General features: G+C 37.0%; 1 protein-coding gene across 1 annotated transcript; it reads left to right on the top strand.

The window, feature by feature from the left end:
- Positions 1-18,356: 18,356 nt before the first annotated feature.
- Positions 18,357-20,211, top strand: LOC131368703 (uncharacterized). Its single transcript, XM_058414770.1, has 2 exons — positions 18,357-18,506; positions 18,826-20,211. The coding sequence occupies exons 1-2, from the start codon at positions 18,450-18,452 to the stop codon at positions 20,095-20,097; spliced, it is 1,329 nt and encodes a 442-aa protein (XP_058270753.1). The 5' UTR covers positions 18,357-18,449; the 3' UTR covers positions 20,098-20,211.
- Positions 20,212-21,467: the final 1,256 nt, after the last annotated feature.

Consider the following 21,467-nt stretch of genomic DNA (forward strand, 5'->3'; position numbering starts at 1 on the left):
GAGAGAGAGAGAGAGAGAGAGAGAGAGAATGGTGAGAATGGTGCACTTCATATAGAGGAGTAACTCCACACACTTCATATGATGTTCTGTGATTATTATGATGAGTGTGTTAATAACACACACTCATTAACACACTCGTTAACACACACTCCATTCTTCTCCACACACAACACAACCATGAGGTCTCAGGTCTCATCCTTCTCCACATACAACACACACTCCAAACTTCTACACAAACAACACACACCTCCACCTTCTCCACACACAGCACACACCTCCACCTTCTCCACACATAACACACACCTCCACCTTCTCCACACACAGCACACACCTCCACCTTCTCCACACATAACACACACCTCCACCTTCTCCACACACAACACACACCTCCACCTTCTCCACACATAACACACACCTCCACCTTCTCCACACATAACACACACCTCCACCTTCTCCACACATAACACACACTCCAAACTTCTACACAAACAACACACACCTCCACCTTCTCCACACACAACACACACCTCCACCTTCTCCACACATAACACACACCTCCACCTTCTCCACACATAACACACACCTCCACCTTCTCCACACACAACACACACCTCCACCTTCTCCACACACAACACACACCTCCACCTTCTCCACACACAACACACACCTCCACCTTCTCCACACACAACACACACCTCCACCTTCTCCACACACAACAACTCCAACAAACATTAAAGTGCTCCACAAAACACAACCAGAAAGATTCACTAAGAGAGAAACGCTATAACATGTTCATAACATATTTATAACACTGTTATTACCCTCTTCACTCCTCTGTGTGTCTTCAGTAAACACTGCTGTAACATTCACTCTGAAATATCTGTAAATCTTCCTGATTGAGATGTTAAAGCTGATAAATGTAAATTTTAAACATTATTTGTATTAAAAGCTTTTTGTTTGTGAGAACGGGTTTGGTTTATTTCTACATTTCCAAACAGTTCCAGTTCCGTTAACACACTCATTAACACACTCATTAACACACTCATTAACACACTCATTATCACACTCATTATCACACTCATTAACACACTCATTATCACACTCATTAACACACTCATTATCACACTCATTAACACACTCATTAACACACTCATTATCACACTCATTAACACACTCATTAACACACACTAGTTAACACATTTGTTAAGACACTCATGAACAAACTCATTAACACACTCATTATCACACTCATTATCACACTCATTAACACACTCATTAACACACTCATTATCACACTCATTAACACACTCATTATCACACTCATTATCACACTCATTAACACACTCATTATCACACTCATTAACACACTCATTAACACACTCATTATCACACTCATTAACACACTCATTATCACACTCATTATCACACTCATTAACACACTCATTAACACACACTAGTTAACACATTTGTTAAGACACTCATGAACAAACTCATTAACACACTCATTATCACACTCATTATCACACTCATTAACACACTCATTAACACACTCATTATCACACTCATTAACACACTCATTATCACACTCATTATCACACTCATTAACACACTCATTATCACACTCATTATCACACTCATTAACACACTCATTATCACACTCATTAACACACTCATTATCACACTCATTATCACACTCATTAACACACTCATTAACACACACTAGTTAACACATTTGTTAAGACACTCATGAACAAACTCATTAACACACTCATTATCACACTCATTAACACACTCATTAACACACACTAGTTAACACATTTGTTAAGACACTCATGAACAAACTCATTATCACACTCATTATCACACTCATTATCACACTCATTAACACACTCATTAACACACTCATTAACACACTCATTATCACACTCATTAACACACACTAGTTAACACATTTGTTAAGACACTCATGAACAAACTCATTAACACACTCATTATCACACTCATTAACACACTCATTAACACACACTAGTTAACACATTTGTTAAGACACTCATTAACACACTCATTAACACACTCATTATCACACTCATTAACACACTCATTATCACACTCATTATCACACTCATTAACACACTCATTATCACACACTAGTTAACACATTTGTTAAGACACTCATTAACATACTCATTATCACACTCATTAACACACTCATTAACACACTCATTAACACACTCATTATCACACTCATTAACACACTCATTATCACACTCATTAACACACTCATTATCACACTCATTAACACACTCATTAACACACACTAGTTAACACACTCATTAACACACTCATTATCACACTCATTAACACACTCATTATCACACTCATTATCACACTCATTATCACACTCATTAACACACTCATTATCACACTCATTAACACACTCATTATCACACTCATTATCACACTCATTAACACACTCATTAACACACTCATTAACACACTCATTATCACACTCATTAACACACTCATTATCACACTCATTAACACACTCATTATCACACTCATTATCACACTCATTATCACACTCATGAACACACACTAGTTAACACATTTGTTAAGACACTCATGAACAAACTCATTAACACACTCATTAACACACACTAGTTAACACACTCATTAACACACTCATTATCACACTCATTAACACACTCATTATCACACTCATTATCACACTCATTAACACACTCATTATCACACTCATTAACACACTCATTATCACACTCATTATCACACTCATTATCACACTCATTAACACACACTAGTTAACACACTCATTAACACACTCATTATCACACTCATTAACACACTCATTATCACACTCATTATCACACTCATTAACACACTCATTATCACACTCATTATCACACTCATTAACACACTCATTATCACACTCATTAACACACTCATTATCACACTCATTATCACACTCATTAACACACTCATTAACACACACTAGTTAACACACTCATTAACACACTCATTATCACACTCATTAACACACTCATTATCACACTCATTATCACACTCATTAACACACTCATTAACACACTCATTAACACACTCATTAACACACAATAGTTAACACATTTGTTAAGACACTCATGAACAAACTCATTAACACACTCATTATCACACTCATTAACACACTCATTAACACACACTAGTTAACACATTTGTTAAGACACTCATTAACACACTCATTAACACACTCATTATCACACTCATTAACACACTCATTATCACACTCATTATCACACTCATTAACACACTCATTATCACACTCATTAACACACTCATTATCACACTCATTAACACACTCATTAACACACTCATTATCACACTCATTATCACACTCATTATCACACTCATTAACACACTCATTATCACACTCATTAACACACTCATTAACACACACTAGTTAACACACTCATTAACACACTCATTATCACACTCATTAACACACTCATTATCACACTCATTAACACACTCATTATCACACTCATTATCACACTCATTAACACACTCATTAACACACTCATTAACACACTCATTATCACACTCATTAACACACTCATTAACACACACTAGTTAACACATTTGTTAAGACACTCATGAACAAACTCATTAACACACTCATTATCACACTCATTAACACACTCATTATCACACTCATTATCACACTCATTAACACACTCATTAACACACTCATTAACACACTCATTATCACACTCATTAACACACTCATTAACACACACTAGTTAACACATTTGTTAAGACACTCATTATCACACTCATTAACACACTCATTAACACACACTAGTTAACACATTTGTTAAGACACTCATTAACACACTCATTATCACACTCATTAACACAATCATTAACACACTCATTATCACACTCATTAACACACTTATTAACACACACTAGTTAACACATTTGTTAAGACACTCATTAACACACTCATTAACAAACTCATTATCACACTCATTATCACACTCATTAACACACTCAGTAACACACTCATTATCACACTCATTAACACACTCATTATCACACTCATTATCACACTCATTAACACACACTAGTTAACACACTCATTAACACACTCATTATCACACTCATTAACACACTCATTATCACACTCATTATCACACTCATTAACACACTCATTATCACACTCATTATCACACTCATTAACACACTCATTATCACACTCATTAACACACTCATTAACACACTCATTATCACACTCATTAACACACTCATTAACACACACTAGTTAACACACTCATTAACACACTCATTATCACACTCATTAACACACTCATTATCACACTCATTATCACACTCATTAACACACTCATTAACACACTCATTAACACACTCATTAACACACAATAGTTAACACATTTGTTAAGACACTCATGAACAAACTCATTAACACACTCATTATCACACTCATTAACACACTCATTAACACACACTAGTTAACACATTTGTTAAGACACTCATTAACACACTCATTAACACACTCATTATCACACTCATTATCACACTCATTATCACACTCATTAACACACTCATTATCACACTCATTAACACACTCATTATCACACTCATTAACACACTCATTAACACACTCATTATCACACTCATTATCACACTCATTATCACACTCATTAACACACTCATTATCACACTCATTAACACACTCATTAACACACACTAGTTAACACACTCATTAACACACTCATTATCACACTCATTAACACACTCATTATCACACTCATTAACACACTCATTATCACACTCATTATCACACTCATTAACACACTCATTAACACACTCATTAACACACTCATTATCACACTCATTAACACACTCATTAACACACACTAGTTAACACATTTGTTAAGACACTCATGAACAAACTCATTAACACACTCATTAACACACTCATTATCACACTCATTATCACACTCATTAACACACTCATTAACACACTCATTAACACACTCATTATCACACTCATTAACACACTCATTAACACACACTAGTTAACACATTTGTTAAGACACTCATTATCACACTCATTAACACACTCATTAACACACACTAGTTAACACATTTGTTAAGACACTCATTAACACACTCATTATCACACTCATTAACACAATCATTAACACACTCATTATCACACTCATTAACACACTTATTAACACACACTAGTTAACACATTTGTTAAGACACTCATTAACACACTCATTAACAAACTCATTATCACACTCATTATCACACTCATTATCACACTCATTAACACACTCATTATCACACTGATTAACACACTCATTATCACACTCATTAACACACTCATTATCACACTCATTAACACACTCATTAACACACTCATTATCACACTCATTAACACACTCATTATCACACTCATTATCACACTCATTAACACACTCAGTAACACACTCATTATCACACTCATTATCACACTCATTAACACACTCATTAACACACTCATTATCACACTCATTAACACACTCATTATCACACTCATTAACACACTCATTAACACACACTAGTTAACACATTTGTTAAGACACTCATTAACACACTCATTATCACACTCATTAACACACTCATTAACACACTCATTATCACACTCATTAACACACTCATTATCACACTCATTAACACACTCATTAACACACACTAGTTAACACATTTGTTAAGACACTCATTAACACACTCATTAACACACTCATTAACAAACTCATTATCACACTCATTAACACACTCATTAACACACTCATTAACACACTCATTATCACACTCATTAACACACTCATTTACACACACTAGTTAACACATTTGTTAAGACACTCATTAACACACTCAATAACACACTCATTAACACACTCATTATCACACTCATTAACACACTCATTAACACACACTCATTAACTCACTCATTAACACACTAGTCAACACTCATTAACACACACTCATTAACACACTCATTAACACACTAGTCAACACACTCATTAACACAGACTAATTAACACACTCGTTAACACACTCATTAACACACACTCATTAACACACACTTGTTAACACACTAGTTAACACACTCATTAACACACATTAGTTAACACACTCATTAACACATACTCATTGACACACTCATTAACACACTCGTTAACACACTCATTAACACTCGTTAACACACTCATTAACACACACATTAACACACTCGTTAACATACTCATTAACACACTAGTCAACACTCATTAACACACACTCATTAACACACTCATTAACACACTAGTCAACACTCATTAACACACTAGTCAACACACTCATTAACACACACTGATTAACACACTCGTTAACACACTCATTAACACACTAGTCAACACTCATTAACACACTAGTTAACACACTCATTAACACACATTAGTTAACACACTCATTAACACACTCGTTAACACACTCATTAACACTCGTTAACACACTCATTAACACACACTTGTTAACACACTAGTTAACACACTCATTAACACACATTAGTTAACACACTCATTAACACATACTCATTGACACACTCATTAACACACTCGTTAACACACTCATTAGCACTCGTTAACACACTCATTAACACACACATTAACACACTCGTTAACACACTCATTAACACACTAGTCAACACTCATTAACACACACATTAACACACTCGTTAACACACTCATTAACACACACTCATTAACACACACTTGTTAACACACTAGTTAACACACTCATTAACACACATTAGTTAACACACTCATTAACACATACTCATTGACACACTCATTAACACACTCGTTAACACACTCATTAACACTCGTTAACACACTCATTAATACACACTCATTAACACACACATTAACACACTCGTTAACACACTCATTAACACACTAGTCAACACTCATTAACACACACTCATTAACACACTAGTCAACACACTCATTAACACGCACTCATTAACACACTCGTTAACACACTCATTAACACACTCATTAACACACACTTGTTAACACACTAGTTAACACACTCATTAACACACATTAGTTAACACACTCATTAACACACTCATTAACACACTCATTAACAAACTCATTATCACACTCATTAACACACTCATTAACACACTCATTAACACACTCATTATCACACTCATTAACACACTCATTTACACACACTAGTTAACACATTTGTTAAGACACTCATTAACACACTCAATAACACACTCATTAACACACTCATTATCACACTCATTAACACACTCATTAACACACACTCATTAACTCACTCATTAACACACTAGTCAACACTCATCAACACACACTCATTAACACACTCATTAACACACTAGTCAACACACTCATTAACACAGACTGATTAACACACTCGTTAACACACTCATTAACACACACTCATTAACACACACTTGTTAACACACTAGTTAACACACTCATTAACACACATTAGTTAACACACTCATTAACACATACTCATTGACACACTCATTAACACACTCGTTAACACACTCATTAACACTCGTTAACACACTCATTAACACACACATTAACACACTCGTTAACATACTCATTAACACACTAGTCAACACTCATTAACACACACTCATTAACACACTCATTAACACACTAGTCAACACTCATTAACACACTAGTCAACACACTCATTAACACACACTGATTAACACACTCGTTAACACACTCATTAACACACTAGTCAACACTCATTAACACACTAGTTAACACACTCATTAACACACATTAGTTAACACACTCATTAACACACTCGTTAACACACTCATTAACACTCGTTAACACACTCATTAACACACACTTGTTAACACACTAGTTAACACACTCATTAACACACATTAGTTAACACACTCATTAACACATACTCATTGACACACTCATTAACACACTCGTTAACACACTCATTAGCACTCGTTAACACACTCATTAACACACACATTAACACACTCGTTAACACACTCATTAACACACTAGTCAACACTCATTAACACACACATTAACACACTCGTTAACACACTCATTAACACACACTCATTAACACACACTTGTTAACACACTAGTTAACACACTCATTAACACACATTAGTTAACACACTCATTAACACATACTCATTGACACACTCATTAACACACTCGTTAACACACTCATTAACACTCGTTAACACACTCATTAATACACACTCATTAACACACACATTAACACACTCGTTAACACACTCATTAACACACTAGTCAACACTCATTAACACACACTCATTAACACACTAGTCAACACACTCATTAACACGCACTCATTAACACACTCGTTAACACACTCATTAACACACACTCATTAACACACACTTGTTAACACACTAGTTAACACACTCATTAACACACATTAGTTAACACACTCATTAACACACTCATTAACACACTCATTAACAAACTCATTATCACACTCATTAACACACTCATTAACACACTCATTAACACACTCATTATCACACTCATTAACACACTCATTTACACACACTAGTTAACACATTTGTTAAGACACTCATTAACACACTCAATAACACACTCATTAACACACTCATTATCACACTCATTAACACACTCATTAACACACACTCATTAACTCACTCATTAACACACTAGTCAACACTCATCAACACACACTCATTAACACACTCATTAACACACTAGTCAACACACTCATTAACACAGACTGATTAACACACTCGTTAACACACTCATTAACACACACTCATTAACACACACTTGTTAACACACTAGTTAACACACTCATTAACACACATTAGTTAACACACTCATTAACACATACTCATTGACACACTCATTAACACACTCGTTAACACACTCATTAACACTCGTTAACACACTCATTAACACACACATTAACACACTCGTTAACATACTCATTAACACACTAGTCAACACTCATTAACACACACTCATTAACACACTCATTAACACACTAGTCAACACTCATTAACACACTAGTCAACACACTCATTAACACACACTGATTAACACACTCGTTAACACACTCATTAACACACTAGTCAACACTCATTAACACACTAGTTAACACACTCATTAACACACATTAGTTAACACACTCATTAACACACTCGTTAACACACTCATTAACACTCGTTAACACACTCATTAACACACACTTGTTAACACACTAGTTAACACACTCATTAACACACATTAGTTAACACACTCATTAACACATACTCATTGACACACTCATTAACACACTCGTTAACACACTCATTAGCACTCGTTAACACACTCATTAACACACACATTAACACACTCGTTAACACACTCATTAACACACTAGTCAACACTCATTAACACACTCATTAACACACTCGTTAACACACTCATTAACACACTTGTTAACACACACTAGTTAACACACTCATTAACACACTCATTAACACACATTAGTTAACACACTCATTAACACACACTCATTAACACACTCATTAACACACTCATTAACATACTCATTAACACACTCATTAACACACTCATTAACACACATTAGTTAACACACTCATTAACACACACTCATTATCACACTCATTAACACACATTAACACACACTCATTAACACACTAGTCAACACACTCATTAACACGCACTCATTAACACACTCGTTAACACACTCATTAACACACACTTGTTAACACACTAGTTAACACACTCATTAACACACATTAGTTAACACACTCATTAACACATACTCATTGACACACTCATTAACACACTCGTTAACACACTCATTAACACTCGTTAACACACTCATTAACACACACTCATTAACACACACATTAACACACTCGTTAACACACTCATTAACACACTAGTCAACACTCATTAACACACACTCATTAACACACTAGTTAACACTCATTAACACACTAGTCAACACACTCATTAACACACACTGATTAACACACTCGTTAACACACTCATTAACACACACTCATTAACACACACTTGTTAACACACTAGTTAACACACTCATTAACACACATTAGTTAACACACTCATTAACACACTCATTAACACACTCATTAACACACTAGTCAACACTCATTAACACACACTCATTAACACACTCATTAACACACTAGTCAACACTCATTAACACACACTCATTAACACACTCATTAACACACTAGTCAACACTCATTAACACACACTCATTAACACACTCATTAACACACTAGTCAACACTAATTAACACACTCATTAACACACTAGTCAACACACTCATTAACACACTAGTCAACACACTCATTAACACACACTCATTAACACACACATTAACACACTCGTTAACAAACTCATTAACACACTAGTCAACACACTCATTAACACACTCATTAACACACTCATTAACACACTCATTAACACACTCGTTAACACACTCATTAACACACTTGTTAACACACACTAGTTAACACACTCATTAACACACTCATTAACACACATTAGTTAACACACTCATTAACACACACTCATTATCACACTCATTAACACACATTAACACACACTCATTAACACACTCATTAACACACTCATTATCACACTCATTAACACACACTCATTAACACACTCATTAACACACTCATTAACACACACTCATTAACACACTCATTAACACACTCATTAACACACACTCATTAACACACTCGTTAACACATGTCTGCTGTATTCTGAGTAAAACCTCTGTCCTGATTGTGTAATAGAGTTGTGTTTAAAGCCCTGAGGCGTGTTGTGTTAATTTAAACTCCACCCTTTGTAGTGAGTTTGAGAGAGTTAGAGATGAATACAGTAAAATATTCCTCATTAATATTCTCACTGCTCAGATTCTCATGAGCGAGCGACCTGTTTTCACACACAGCGTTAATTGTTAAAACAACAGGAGGCATTTGCTTCTTTCCCCCCGTGGGTCGTAAATTTTATTAGAGGTGTGTGTCGTAAAAGCGCTTCACCACAGTAACACAAACACGCTCGGGGAAAGTCAATACCGCGCCGTCCATACCCAGCACATGTTAGAAGAAAACATTAGCGTCCTTCCATTTAACCGCTAAAACAAAAAAATACCAAAAAACCTGCATCACCATCGTGAGAGACATGAGGCAGAACCTGTGGGGTTTAATCTCCCTGATCTTTATCTATCTACAGTTAACGATTTTTCAGACTGTTAAAATAAATAAATGTGAAATTGCACTGATAAAGAAATAAAAAATAAAGTGACATTTTTGGAATAAATTTTCCTGCGAGTGTAGCGCTAACTGCAGCAACACGTGCTGCACTTCAGCTGGATTACGGCTCCGTCCTCACACAGCGCCGTGTTTATGGGGCAGTTTTACCATAAACTCTCATTTACAATATACTAACTGCCCCCTAATATCCTCTACATTGGTGAGATTTATTCTGAATAAACACTGAAGCTGTAAAGCAATAGCAATCAGAATGCAGAGTTGTGTGGAAATTACAGAGCGGCTGAAGTGGCCGCGGCGTGCTACGAGGTTTTAATGTGGGCCGTGGGAATTCCTGCAGAGATAACGGAACGCGCATTTACATGCATTTTATCTTAATTAATTACTATATATATATATATATAAAACTGTATTAATGATGATCCTGTGAGTTTTAATAGTAATTAGTAACAGTCTAATCACAGCAGCAGGCTTTAATGTCACACTGTTTTTACAACTAAAGAAAATTCGGTGTAGGATCATCTGCAGGATTTAGAACTCTTTATAAATTTATAAACTAATAAAATAATCTACTGTATAACCACTGCATAATATTGAGCATAATAATAATAATAATAATAATAATAATGTTGCTATTTCTAGAGTGTGTATATAGGAGAACTAACATTATTATTATTATTATTATTATTATTATTATTTTTATTATTATTATTATTACAGCAGTGAAAATGTTAGTAATTTTATAATAGAGCTAATAGTTGCTGTAGATAATCATAGTGTTAGTTTTTACACTTAAAGTCGAAGCATTATAAAATTTTACGAATTAACAACAGTAATAACAGCAGTAATAACAGCAATAATAATAATAGTAATAACAGCAGTAATACAGTAGAATTACTGAACACTGACACTTAGCAGTAATAATATCAGTATTAATGTTAGCATCAGCGTGACTTAAATAATACTGATAATCTTCTAACAGGAGATTAATGAGATCAGTAATAATCTGAAAACTGAGGAGACATTAGCATCACGTCTCGACTGAACAGCCACTGTGACATGTCAAAGGTTCATTTCAGTTTTGTCTGAACTGAACACACACACACACACACACAGACACACACACACATACAGACACACACACACACATCCAGTTAAAGACTTTCACCCTTCTCTCACCTCGTTAACCTTTGTCTACATTGATAAACTTAAGAATTTCACCATGACCGTGCAGAGTGTGTGTGTGTGTGTGTGTGTATGTGTGTGTGTTGAGTTCAAGTGTAGTAAGTAACATGAATTATTTCACTCTCTGTGAATGATTGACTCAATCAGATTGTAATATATTCTGTAAAATCTCACGACACCTCTGTAAATTTTCAAACAGAAAAAAGCACAAAGACACAACTCCCGCTGAGGAAGAGGAGGGATGAAGCAGCATCACGTTTCTCACCGCGAAGCTGATGGTTCTCTCACCCCACTCTCATTATTCTCTCTCTTTAAGGTGATAAGATGAAGACATTCTGTCCTGATGACGACATGAGAAAAGATCTTCAGCTTCACCCCTGACCGTGACACAGCTCTGACACTGGAGACTCCTTCACCACGTCACACATACACACACACACACACACACACAGTTCCTCAGAGCTGAAGTTTTTCACTCCACACACACACACACACACACATTGTACTGTAAGATAAGTTCACCAGATTTTTCTCTGTGAAGAAGCTGTCACTATGGAAACGCGCTACAGTCAGAGCTGCTGTTAGAGAGAATTAATGAACACCTGATTCACCAATCAGAGTCCAGAACTCAGCAGTGTGTGTGTGTGTGTGTGTGTGTGTGAGGTTCAGTTAAACACTGAACACAGTGTTTACTGTTTACTGTGTAAACTTCAATTCTTTCGCACATTTTCAGGAGAACTTTATTTTCTTCCTCACGTGTGATGAGATGAAGGAAAGGCAGTAAAGCTGACTCGACTCGACCTGTGTGAGTTTGTGCATCAGCTGACTCGTGGAGGATCTGTAAGATCATGTCGTTACACTGCTCTAATAAACAGCACTGACTTGTTAAGATAATTATCATATAGAGGGTCATATAACTCACATATATTTTATATATATATATACAAGGGTGTAACTGGTTTGAGAAGTGGGGGGGGGCACGAAATGGGGGAAAATGGGGGATTTAAATCCCATTTCCTGCATTTACATACATTTAGGGACTATGGTGATACAAAATCCAGGAAATAATGAAGTTGAATATAATGATAAATTCTGCTAAAAAAATAGTAGGCTACTAAACTGTGTATATAAAAAAGATGTCTTACTTTCTTTATTGTTTAATCGGGGCCAATCAGCATGACCTGAGAGAATCATTTTCAAGTCAAAAATGTTCACCATTAATGTTTTGTGTGTGAATAAAATATAAATAATGTGAGACTCGATGTCCACTGTTAAACAAACTTTTATTTTAAACTGAGTGCTGAAGCTGAAAATGTAAAATAAATGACTTGTAAAGGATGTCTGTCAGAGACACGCCCATCAAACCACAAGGGTTTAGAATAGAACAGCAGAAAGCTTTCATGAACTGTGTGTGTGTGTGTGTGTGTGTGTGTTACAGCACTGTTGTGTAATATCATTTGCAGATAGACAGCAGCTACATTAATATGGAATTATATGAAAATGTTCATCATTACTTTAATAATTGTCTCTCATGCATAAACACCACTCTTAGTTAATGAACAAATTAAAATATTTACATTCCTGCTGCTAATTTTCTGTGCAGCACAAATACCTAAAGTAGATGATTTTTATTCCTCCAACACTGTATTATAGCAGGAATAACCTTCCATAAACCTTACTGCTGTAATCCAAATGGATGGAACATTAATAACACAATAGATACACTACTGATTTAGTACAGGACACAGGATTCTCACACAATCTCACAAACATAAAAAAATATAAAGAACATTGTCCTCCATCTGTCCATTCAATCCCATCTCTCCATGTATCCTAACTGTCCACCTCATCTGTCCTCTGATATGAAAACTATCAGAGTTTCTATCAGTCTAATGACTGAGTTATGATCATATTAAGTCTAAAATGAAATTAGCATCCAGAGTCTGCTGGTCATACACTGCTGAGAGAAAATGTGTGGTTTAAAGTCAACTCGTTTTCATACTACACAGAATGTTCATGAAAACATGATTATCCTGACCTAATTTACTGAATAACCAACTCATATCTCCATTCTATCTTTTCATCCATGATGACATTAAAGTCATCATTTGCTGCTTCTGGTGTTTTATCCTTGATTGTTCTACAACCACAATACCTGTTTATTATTCCAGTTCATTACACCATTCAGTGAGCTAGTGTTAGTGTGCACGCGACGTTCCTGGACGCGGACGCGCGTATCGACTCAGGCAGATTCTCTATGTCCTACTCGGTCCTGCTCCTCCGTGGTGATGGCGCCGCGCGGTTAAAAAATCTTAACAAACCAAACAGAAAAGGGAAAGACAAAAATGGGATTTTGAAAAGTGGGCATGTCCCCCCGTCCCCAGTGGAACAAAGTGTATATAATATAATATAATATAATATAATATAATATAATATAATATAATATAATATAATATAATATAATATAATATAATATAATATAATATAATATAATATAATATAATATAATATAATATAATATAATATAATATAATATAATATAATAATTATTGTTATTGTTATTATTATTATTAATCAATTTATTTTTCATTATTTTTTTATTTACATTGTTATTATTATTATTATTTGGCATTTATTTGCATAACTTTAAGGCCTCTTATCAAACCAACACTAGATAAATATTTATTAATAAGTCTCTATTATCTAGCTTTAACATTTAATCCTTATATATTTGCTTATAAGTTAATTTCATTATATTTTGTAAAGTACTGAAATGTTTAATCAGTGAAATCTGCAGCTTCACTTCTCCGAGGTTCAGAATTATTCAGGAACGTAATGTGAAAAGCGCATCATCACGTGTGGAGTGAAAAACGTCAGCTCTGAGGAACTGTGTGTGTGTGTGTGTGTGTGGAGTGAAAAACGTCAGCTCCGAGGAATTGTGTGTGTGTGTGTGTGTGTGTGTGTGTGGAGTGAAAAACGTCAGCTCTGAGGAACTGTGTGTGTGTGTGTGTGTGTGTGTGTGTGTGTGGAGTGAAAAACGTCAGCTCCGAGGAACTGTGTGTGTGTGTGTGTGTGTGTGTGTGTGTGTGGAGTGAAAAACGTCAGCTCCGAGGAACTGTGTGTGTGTGTGTGTGTGTGGAGTGAAAAACGTCAGCTCCGAGGAATTGTGTGTGTGTGTGTGTGTGTGTGGAGTGAAAAACGTCAGCTCCGAGGAATTGTGTGTGTGTGTGTGTGTGTGTGTGTGGAGTGAAAAACGTCAGCTCCGAGGAACTGTGTGTGTGTGTGTGTGTGTGTGTGTGGAGTGAAAAACGTCAGCTCTGAGGAACTGTGTGTGTGTGTGTGTGTGTGTGGAGTGAAAAACGTCAGCTCCGAGGAACTGTGTGTGTGTGTGTGTGTGTGTGTGTGGAGTGAAAAACGTCAGCTCCGAGGAATTGTGTGTGTGTGTGTGTGTGTGTGGAGTGAAAAACGTCAGCTCCGAGGAATTGTGTGTGTGTGTGTGTGTGGAGTGAAAAACGTCAGCTCTGAGGAACTGTGTGTGTGTGTGTGTGTGTGTGTGTGTGTGGAGTGAAAAACGTCAGCTCTGAGGAACTGTGTGTGTGTGTGTGTGTGGAGTGAAAAACGTCAGCTCTGAGGAACTGTGTGTGTGTGTGTGTGTGTGTGGAGTGAAAAACGTCAGCTCTGAGGAACTGTGTGTGTGTGTGTGTGTGTGTGGAGTGAAAAACGTCAGCTCTGAGGAACTGTGTTCATTTTAAAAGTGAATAAAATAAGTGTGTGTGTGTGTGTGTGTGTGTGTGTCTGTGTGATCGTGTTTCACCTGTCTGTGTCGTTGTCACCTGTCTGATTAATGATTGACTAAAGCAAAGCAATAAAGGCTGTAGATTATGGAAAGGTAGATCATGTCCCGCTCGTAAAGATCCTGCTCTTTATTGCCCTGAGCGCCGTTTCACCTTGACACGATTTGCATGCGAGCCTTTGACCCTTTCCTCCTCTGACATCGTTGCTTCTCTTCATCCAGTTGTGTTAGAGTTGTTTATTATATGCTTCAGAATGTAACAAAGTCACATTAATGTGAAAGCCAACAGAATAAAGTACAACAAACAAGCAGAAGCAATATATTTTTCCCCTAGAGTTTAGCACAGGTTTTACACACAACCCTACTACTTTTATCCAGGCTTGGGACCAGCACTGAGAGTTAACTCTTCAGTGGCTGGGGTGGTGCCCTGTCTGGGAATTGAACCGGGCCACAGCAATGAGAGCGCGAGATCCTGCTGCTGGACCACCAGGAGGTCCAAGCAGAAGCAATGTGTAAGAATTAAAATTCATTAATAAGTTCTTCTGGAGTCGAGGGTTCACACACTTTAAATAATGAGACAAACCTCATTCTTTTATTTTATTAATAATAATCAGAAATATCAGGAACAGATGTTATGTGATAGATTTTTAAACTAAGAGTCACACAGGTTTATCCGTCTTCATGTTATTTTCTGTCTCCTGACACGCTGTGGTGAAATCGTTCAGCCAGAACATCCATCATCTCTAAACCTAGATAAGAGGAGCTCTCTTTATCTGATTCTAAAATATTATTATAAAATATTAGATATATCTTAATTAGAAATTAAGTATAATTATAAACACAGTCGTAACTTTGTACATTTCAAATATATTTAACTATTTTTGGCTCAGTGCTCCATTTAACTATGTTCTGCTGCCCCCTGCTGACACACACACACACACACACACACACACACACTGCCTATACCCTCTCACACTGCAGTTCTGTTGTAATTCTCATGTGATAGAGCAGTGTGTTTGTGTGTGTGTGTGTGTGTGTTTGTGTGTGTGTGTGTGTTTAAAGTGCAGTGGTGGAACAGAAGGAAGCTGATCCTGTGTGTTGTCTTGACTTTCTGCAGCATCAGCAGCCCAAACTGCACAGTGTTTACTTTGTACATGGTACATCTACTGCACACATCACAAACAAACACTTCAGAGTGGTCAGTACTGTATAATCATCCTTTATAAAGTTTCTAAATACACTGATCAGGTATAACACTGGTGAAGTGAATAAGACTGAGTATCTCCTCATCATGGCACCTGTTAGTGGGTGGGATATATTAGGCAGCAAGTCAACATTTTGTCCTCAAAGTTGATGTTAGAAGCAGGAAAAATGGACAAGTGTAAGGATTTGAGTGAGTTTGACCAAAAGGGCCAAATTGTGATGGCTAGACCACTGGATCAGAACATCTCCAAAACTGCAGCTCTTGTGGGGTGTTCCCGGTCTGAAGTGGTCAGTATCTATCAAAAGTGGTCCAAGGAAGGAACAGTGGTGATACACCACCCTGGAACAGAGAGGGTTGCACAATTGCCCAACAGTGGCAGCTAGGCAGTACTGGGGCTTGAACCCTGACCTTCTGATCAACAAGCCAGAGCCTGTAGTGTCTTCAGTCCTGAGTCTTCTGATTCTTGTCATCATCAGAAGAAACTGTAAATAACAAATCACAATAATACAAGAAATGTAATCACATTAATGACATTTCAGAAGAAACTTTTTCCCTCACAAACACAGCAGCAAGTTCTGAGCCTGGCTGTAGAGCTCATAAACCATATTGTCCAACGCCTCAGAACAGGAAGTGCTGTCTCATGAGCATGAAAGTTCCTGCTGTTGTGAAAAGTTGTTCCAGAGAAGTGAAATGTTGCAAATATCTTACCAAGGAACATTCTTTTGTCACGAGCTTCTGAGCTCATGACACTTTATGCATCCTCACTTCCTATATAAGACTCAGATCAGAAGGCAGATTTCACTCGCCGGTCAGGAGCAACGACAAGCAAGGAGATGGCAAGCAAACCTGTGATCTCAGGCGGCAAAAGGCTCAGAGATCCTTCTGTTCAGGTTTGACTTTATATTCAGCAGCAGTGATAGATACAGTAGATACTACACTTTACTAACACTGTAATGGTTTCCAGTAGTTTCCAGTTTATAAAGACTGGATGTCCCATGACCTGGTTTCCTCAGCAGCCTCTCTGTTTCTCTATTTTCAAGATAATAAGGGAAAAATAACCTTGAGCTTGTCATTTTACTGAGAAACTGCAAAGAAGTGTAAACTTGTATATATTAAAAGTTTTTTTTTGTGATTAATTTTATCTACAAGAGCAGAATTGATTGTTTTCTCACTAAAGATAAAGATCTTTGTGTTCTGTCTTTTCATCAGCCGTTAAAGATCAAGTTTTTGATCAATATTCCTCTGAAGGTGGATTCAGAAGAGCAGGCAAAGGCCAGATGTGGTTATTTACTGGACAAGCTACCTGGAGGATTTAGGGAGGAGGACAGGATAATTACGAAGGGTAAAAACGGAAAGAATGTGCTAGAAGATGTAGCTGTGATTTTCGGCATGAATGGAAAATACACCCCAGGACTAGACAAGGTTCTGAAGAAGCTCCAAGACTTCGAGTACGATTGTAAAGACACACACATCAAGCATTCTGTAATCACCTACACCTGGGGAAAAGGTGGAACAATAGCACAAGAACTCCCTGACCCTAATCCTGCTGAGGACTTAATTCCGTACCAGGATATTCGAGAGTATCTGAAAAATAATGATGCTACAAAGGAGCTTGTGGAGGAGTTGAGGGGAAAAGATCCACACTGTCTGCTTTACTTCAGTTTCGTTGATAGTGACACGGTCAACTTTAACTCCATCTACAGTGAATACATACAGACTGTGCGAGAAGAGCTGAGGAAAGACAAGGTCCCTCCCACCGTGATGTCGACTGGTTACGAGGTCAACCGTAACAGTGAGCATCACATTGCCACTTGGCTGGACCGCATGACTCGGGTAGCTGTGGCAGAGGTCCATCCCCTCCTCGTGTACTACCCAGAACCCAACTTCTGTGTCCTAGTGCGCCACGGATTAAACACCATAATGGAGAGTTTCATCAAACCAAATAGGAACAAAAACCAGCCACGCGTGATGGAGTCAGCAGTTCTGATCAGACGGGTCAAGGAACGTGAGAATTTCAAGGCTGTGTTTTCTGACAAAGAGCCGATCCACATCGATACTCCAGGCAGATTCAAGCTTAGTGGCAAAGGCCTGGTGACCGGTCAGTCGGCCCTGGAGGGGATGAATTTGGCGATCTGTACTTATGCTAACGGGGTACTCACAAACGCCAGAGTGTACAACAAGGAACAAGCAGGCCCATCGGACCCAGTGAAACAAGGCAAGCTGCCTAAAGGAATAACAGGAATAAACAGAGCCTTCATCATAGACTTATATAACTGTAAAGATGACATGCAATTTGAAGAGCTGGTGAAGAAGAATCCATATGACATAAACGGAAAAGTCGCCACCATCCTAGTCGAGGCCATTAGAGCAGCACGAAAATACCGAAATGTAATTTATGAACTTGATGAAATGTTCGCTAAATTGGAAATTTCTTCGTCTTCTTCCGCTTCTTCATCTTCTTTGTTGAATTGTGAAAAATAAAATCCGAATTCTTGTTCTTACTTCATTCTGGATAAATGTATTAAAGTTGTTGGAACGTGTTATCATGGATATTATCAAGAAGGAATTGAAAATAAAGCTCGATTGTAGCCGTGATTTGTGTCTGTTTTCTTTTACGATTGTTTTTATAAACAGAATCTTAAATAAAAGTGTTGAAATAAATGTTGAGTTCAGCTTTGACTGACAGTTCAATCCTGAAGAGTTATAATGCTTCATAACATAATAATGCTCCTAATGCTTCATTAGAAGAACAAACTCGCTTCCAATCTACTGAAGGTCAACTTCTCAAACAAAACAGAAAGATTTCCAAAATGGAAAAGGTTCAGATCTGAAGATTTTCTACTGAAGGGAAAACTACTGAAGCCATTTTACATTTCATTTCAAAAATGACCCTGTGTTCATTGCTGACCCTGTGCTCTGACCTCAACTTCCTCAGCTGGGACATGTGAAGAAAAGAATTCCACTTTGCTGTGCTGTAATGTATGTAATGTGTTGTGTTAATAATAAAGGCTTCTACTTCTAAATCCAATCCCTTCCACTATGCTCCAGACCATCTCACCTGAACTTCTGCCCTTCATCACCACATTCATCAATGGATCCATAACATCTGGTCATGTACCAACTACCTTCAAGAAAGCAAGGGTTATCCCCATGCTGAAGAAAGCTGCTCTGGATCCCTCAGACATCAGCATCTACAGACAAGTCTTTTATTCTAAAATTCTTGAACGCATTGTTTATAATCAGCTGTCTGTCGCTCTCTCACAGAACAATCTCCAAGATCAATGAGAAACTAGAGAAACAAGAAACAAGATCAATTCGTGAAACAGCAAGGGAATGCTTCCTACCTGGATGGTTGCTCATATCAGGTAACATGGAGGGGATGTACATCTGCTCCACGCAGACTCTCTACTGGTGTCCCACAAGGCTCAGTACTTTCCTGCAGAACAACCACCATGATCCCAACCAGTCTGGCATCAAAGCAGCACATTCCACAGAGACTGATCTTCTTGCCGTCACTGAGAAACTACATGCTGCTAGATCAGCCGATCTTCATCTGTCCCTCATCCTCCTCCACCTTTCAGCAGCATGTGCCACGGCACAGTGGAGAGAGTGGAGTGGTAAGATGCCTCTTGATTGTGGATCTTGATTTAATCTTTTAAAATCTGAAGATACTGTTGGGGAAATGTAAGCGTAAGGTTTGTAAGTGATGTTGAAATGATCTCTGGGTGTGAATTATTACTGCAAGAAGATTTGAAGAATGTTTTCAATAAAAAAAATCCATCCTTCAGGTGACGTGTTTGTGTTAAGAAGGAATCATTAGAAGTGAAGATCTAAGCAGAAGAGCTGAACAT

Source organism: Hemibagrus wyckioides, linkage group LG18 (genome assembly GCF_019097595.1).
Source record: "Hemibagrus wyckioides isolate EC202008001 linkage group LG18, SWU_Hwy_1.0, whole genome shotgun sequence".
Taxonomy (NCBI): domain Eukaryota; kingdom Metazoa; phylum Chordata; class Actinopteri; order Siluriformes; family Bagridae; genus Hemibagrus; species Hemibagrus wyckioides.

Excerpts from the sequence above, each read along its gene's own strand:
- LOC131368703 (XM_058414770.1), top strand. The coding sequence starts at position 18,450 with ATGGCAAGCAAACCTGTGATCTCAGGCGGCAAAAGGCTCAGAGATCCT. Across the intron at positions 18,507-18,825 it reads TCAGAGATCCTTCTGTTCAG|CCGTTAAAGATCAAGTTTTT; the intron begins GTTTGACTTTAT and ends TCTTTTCATCAG.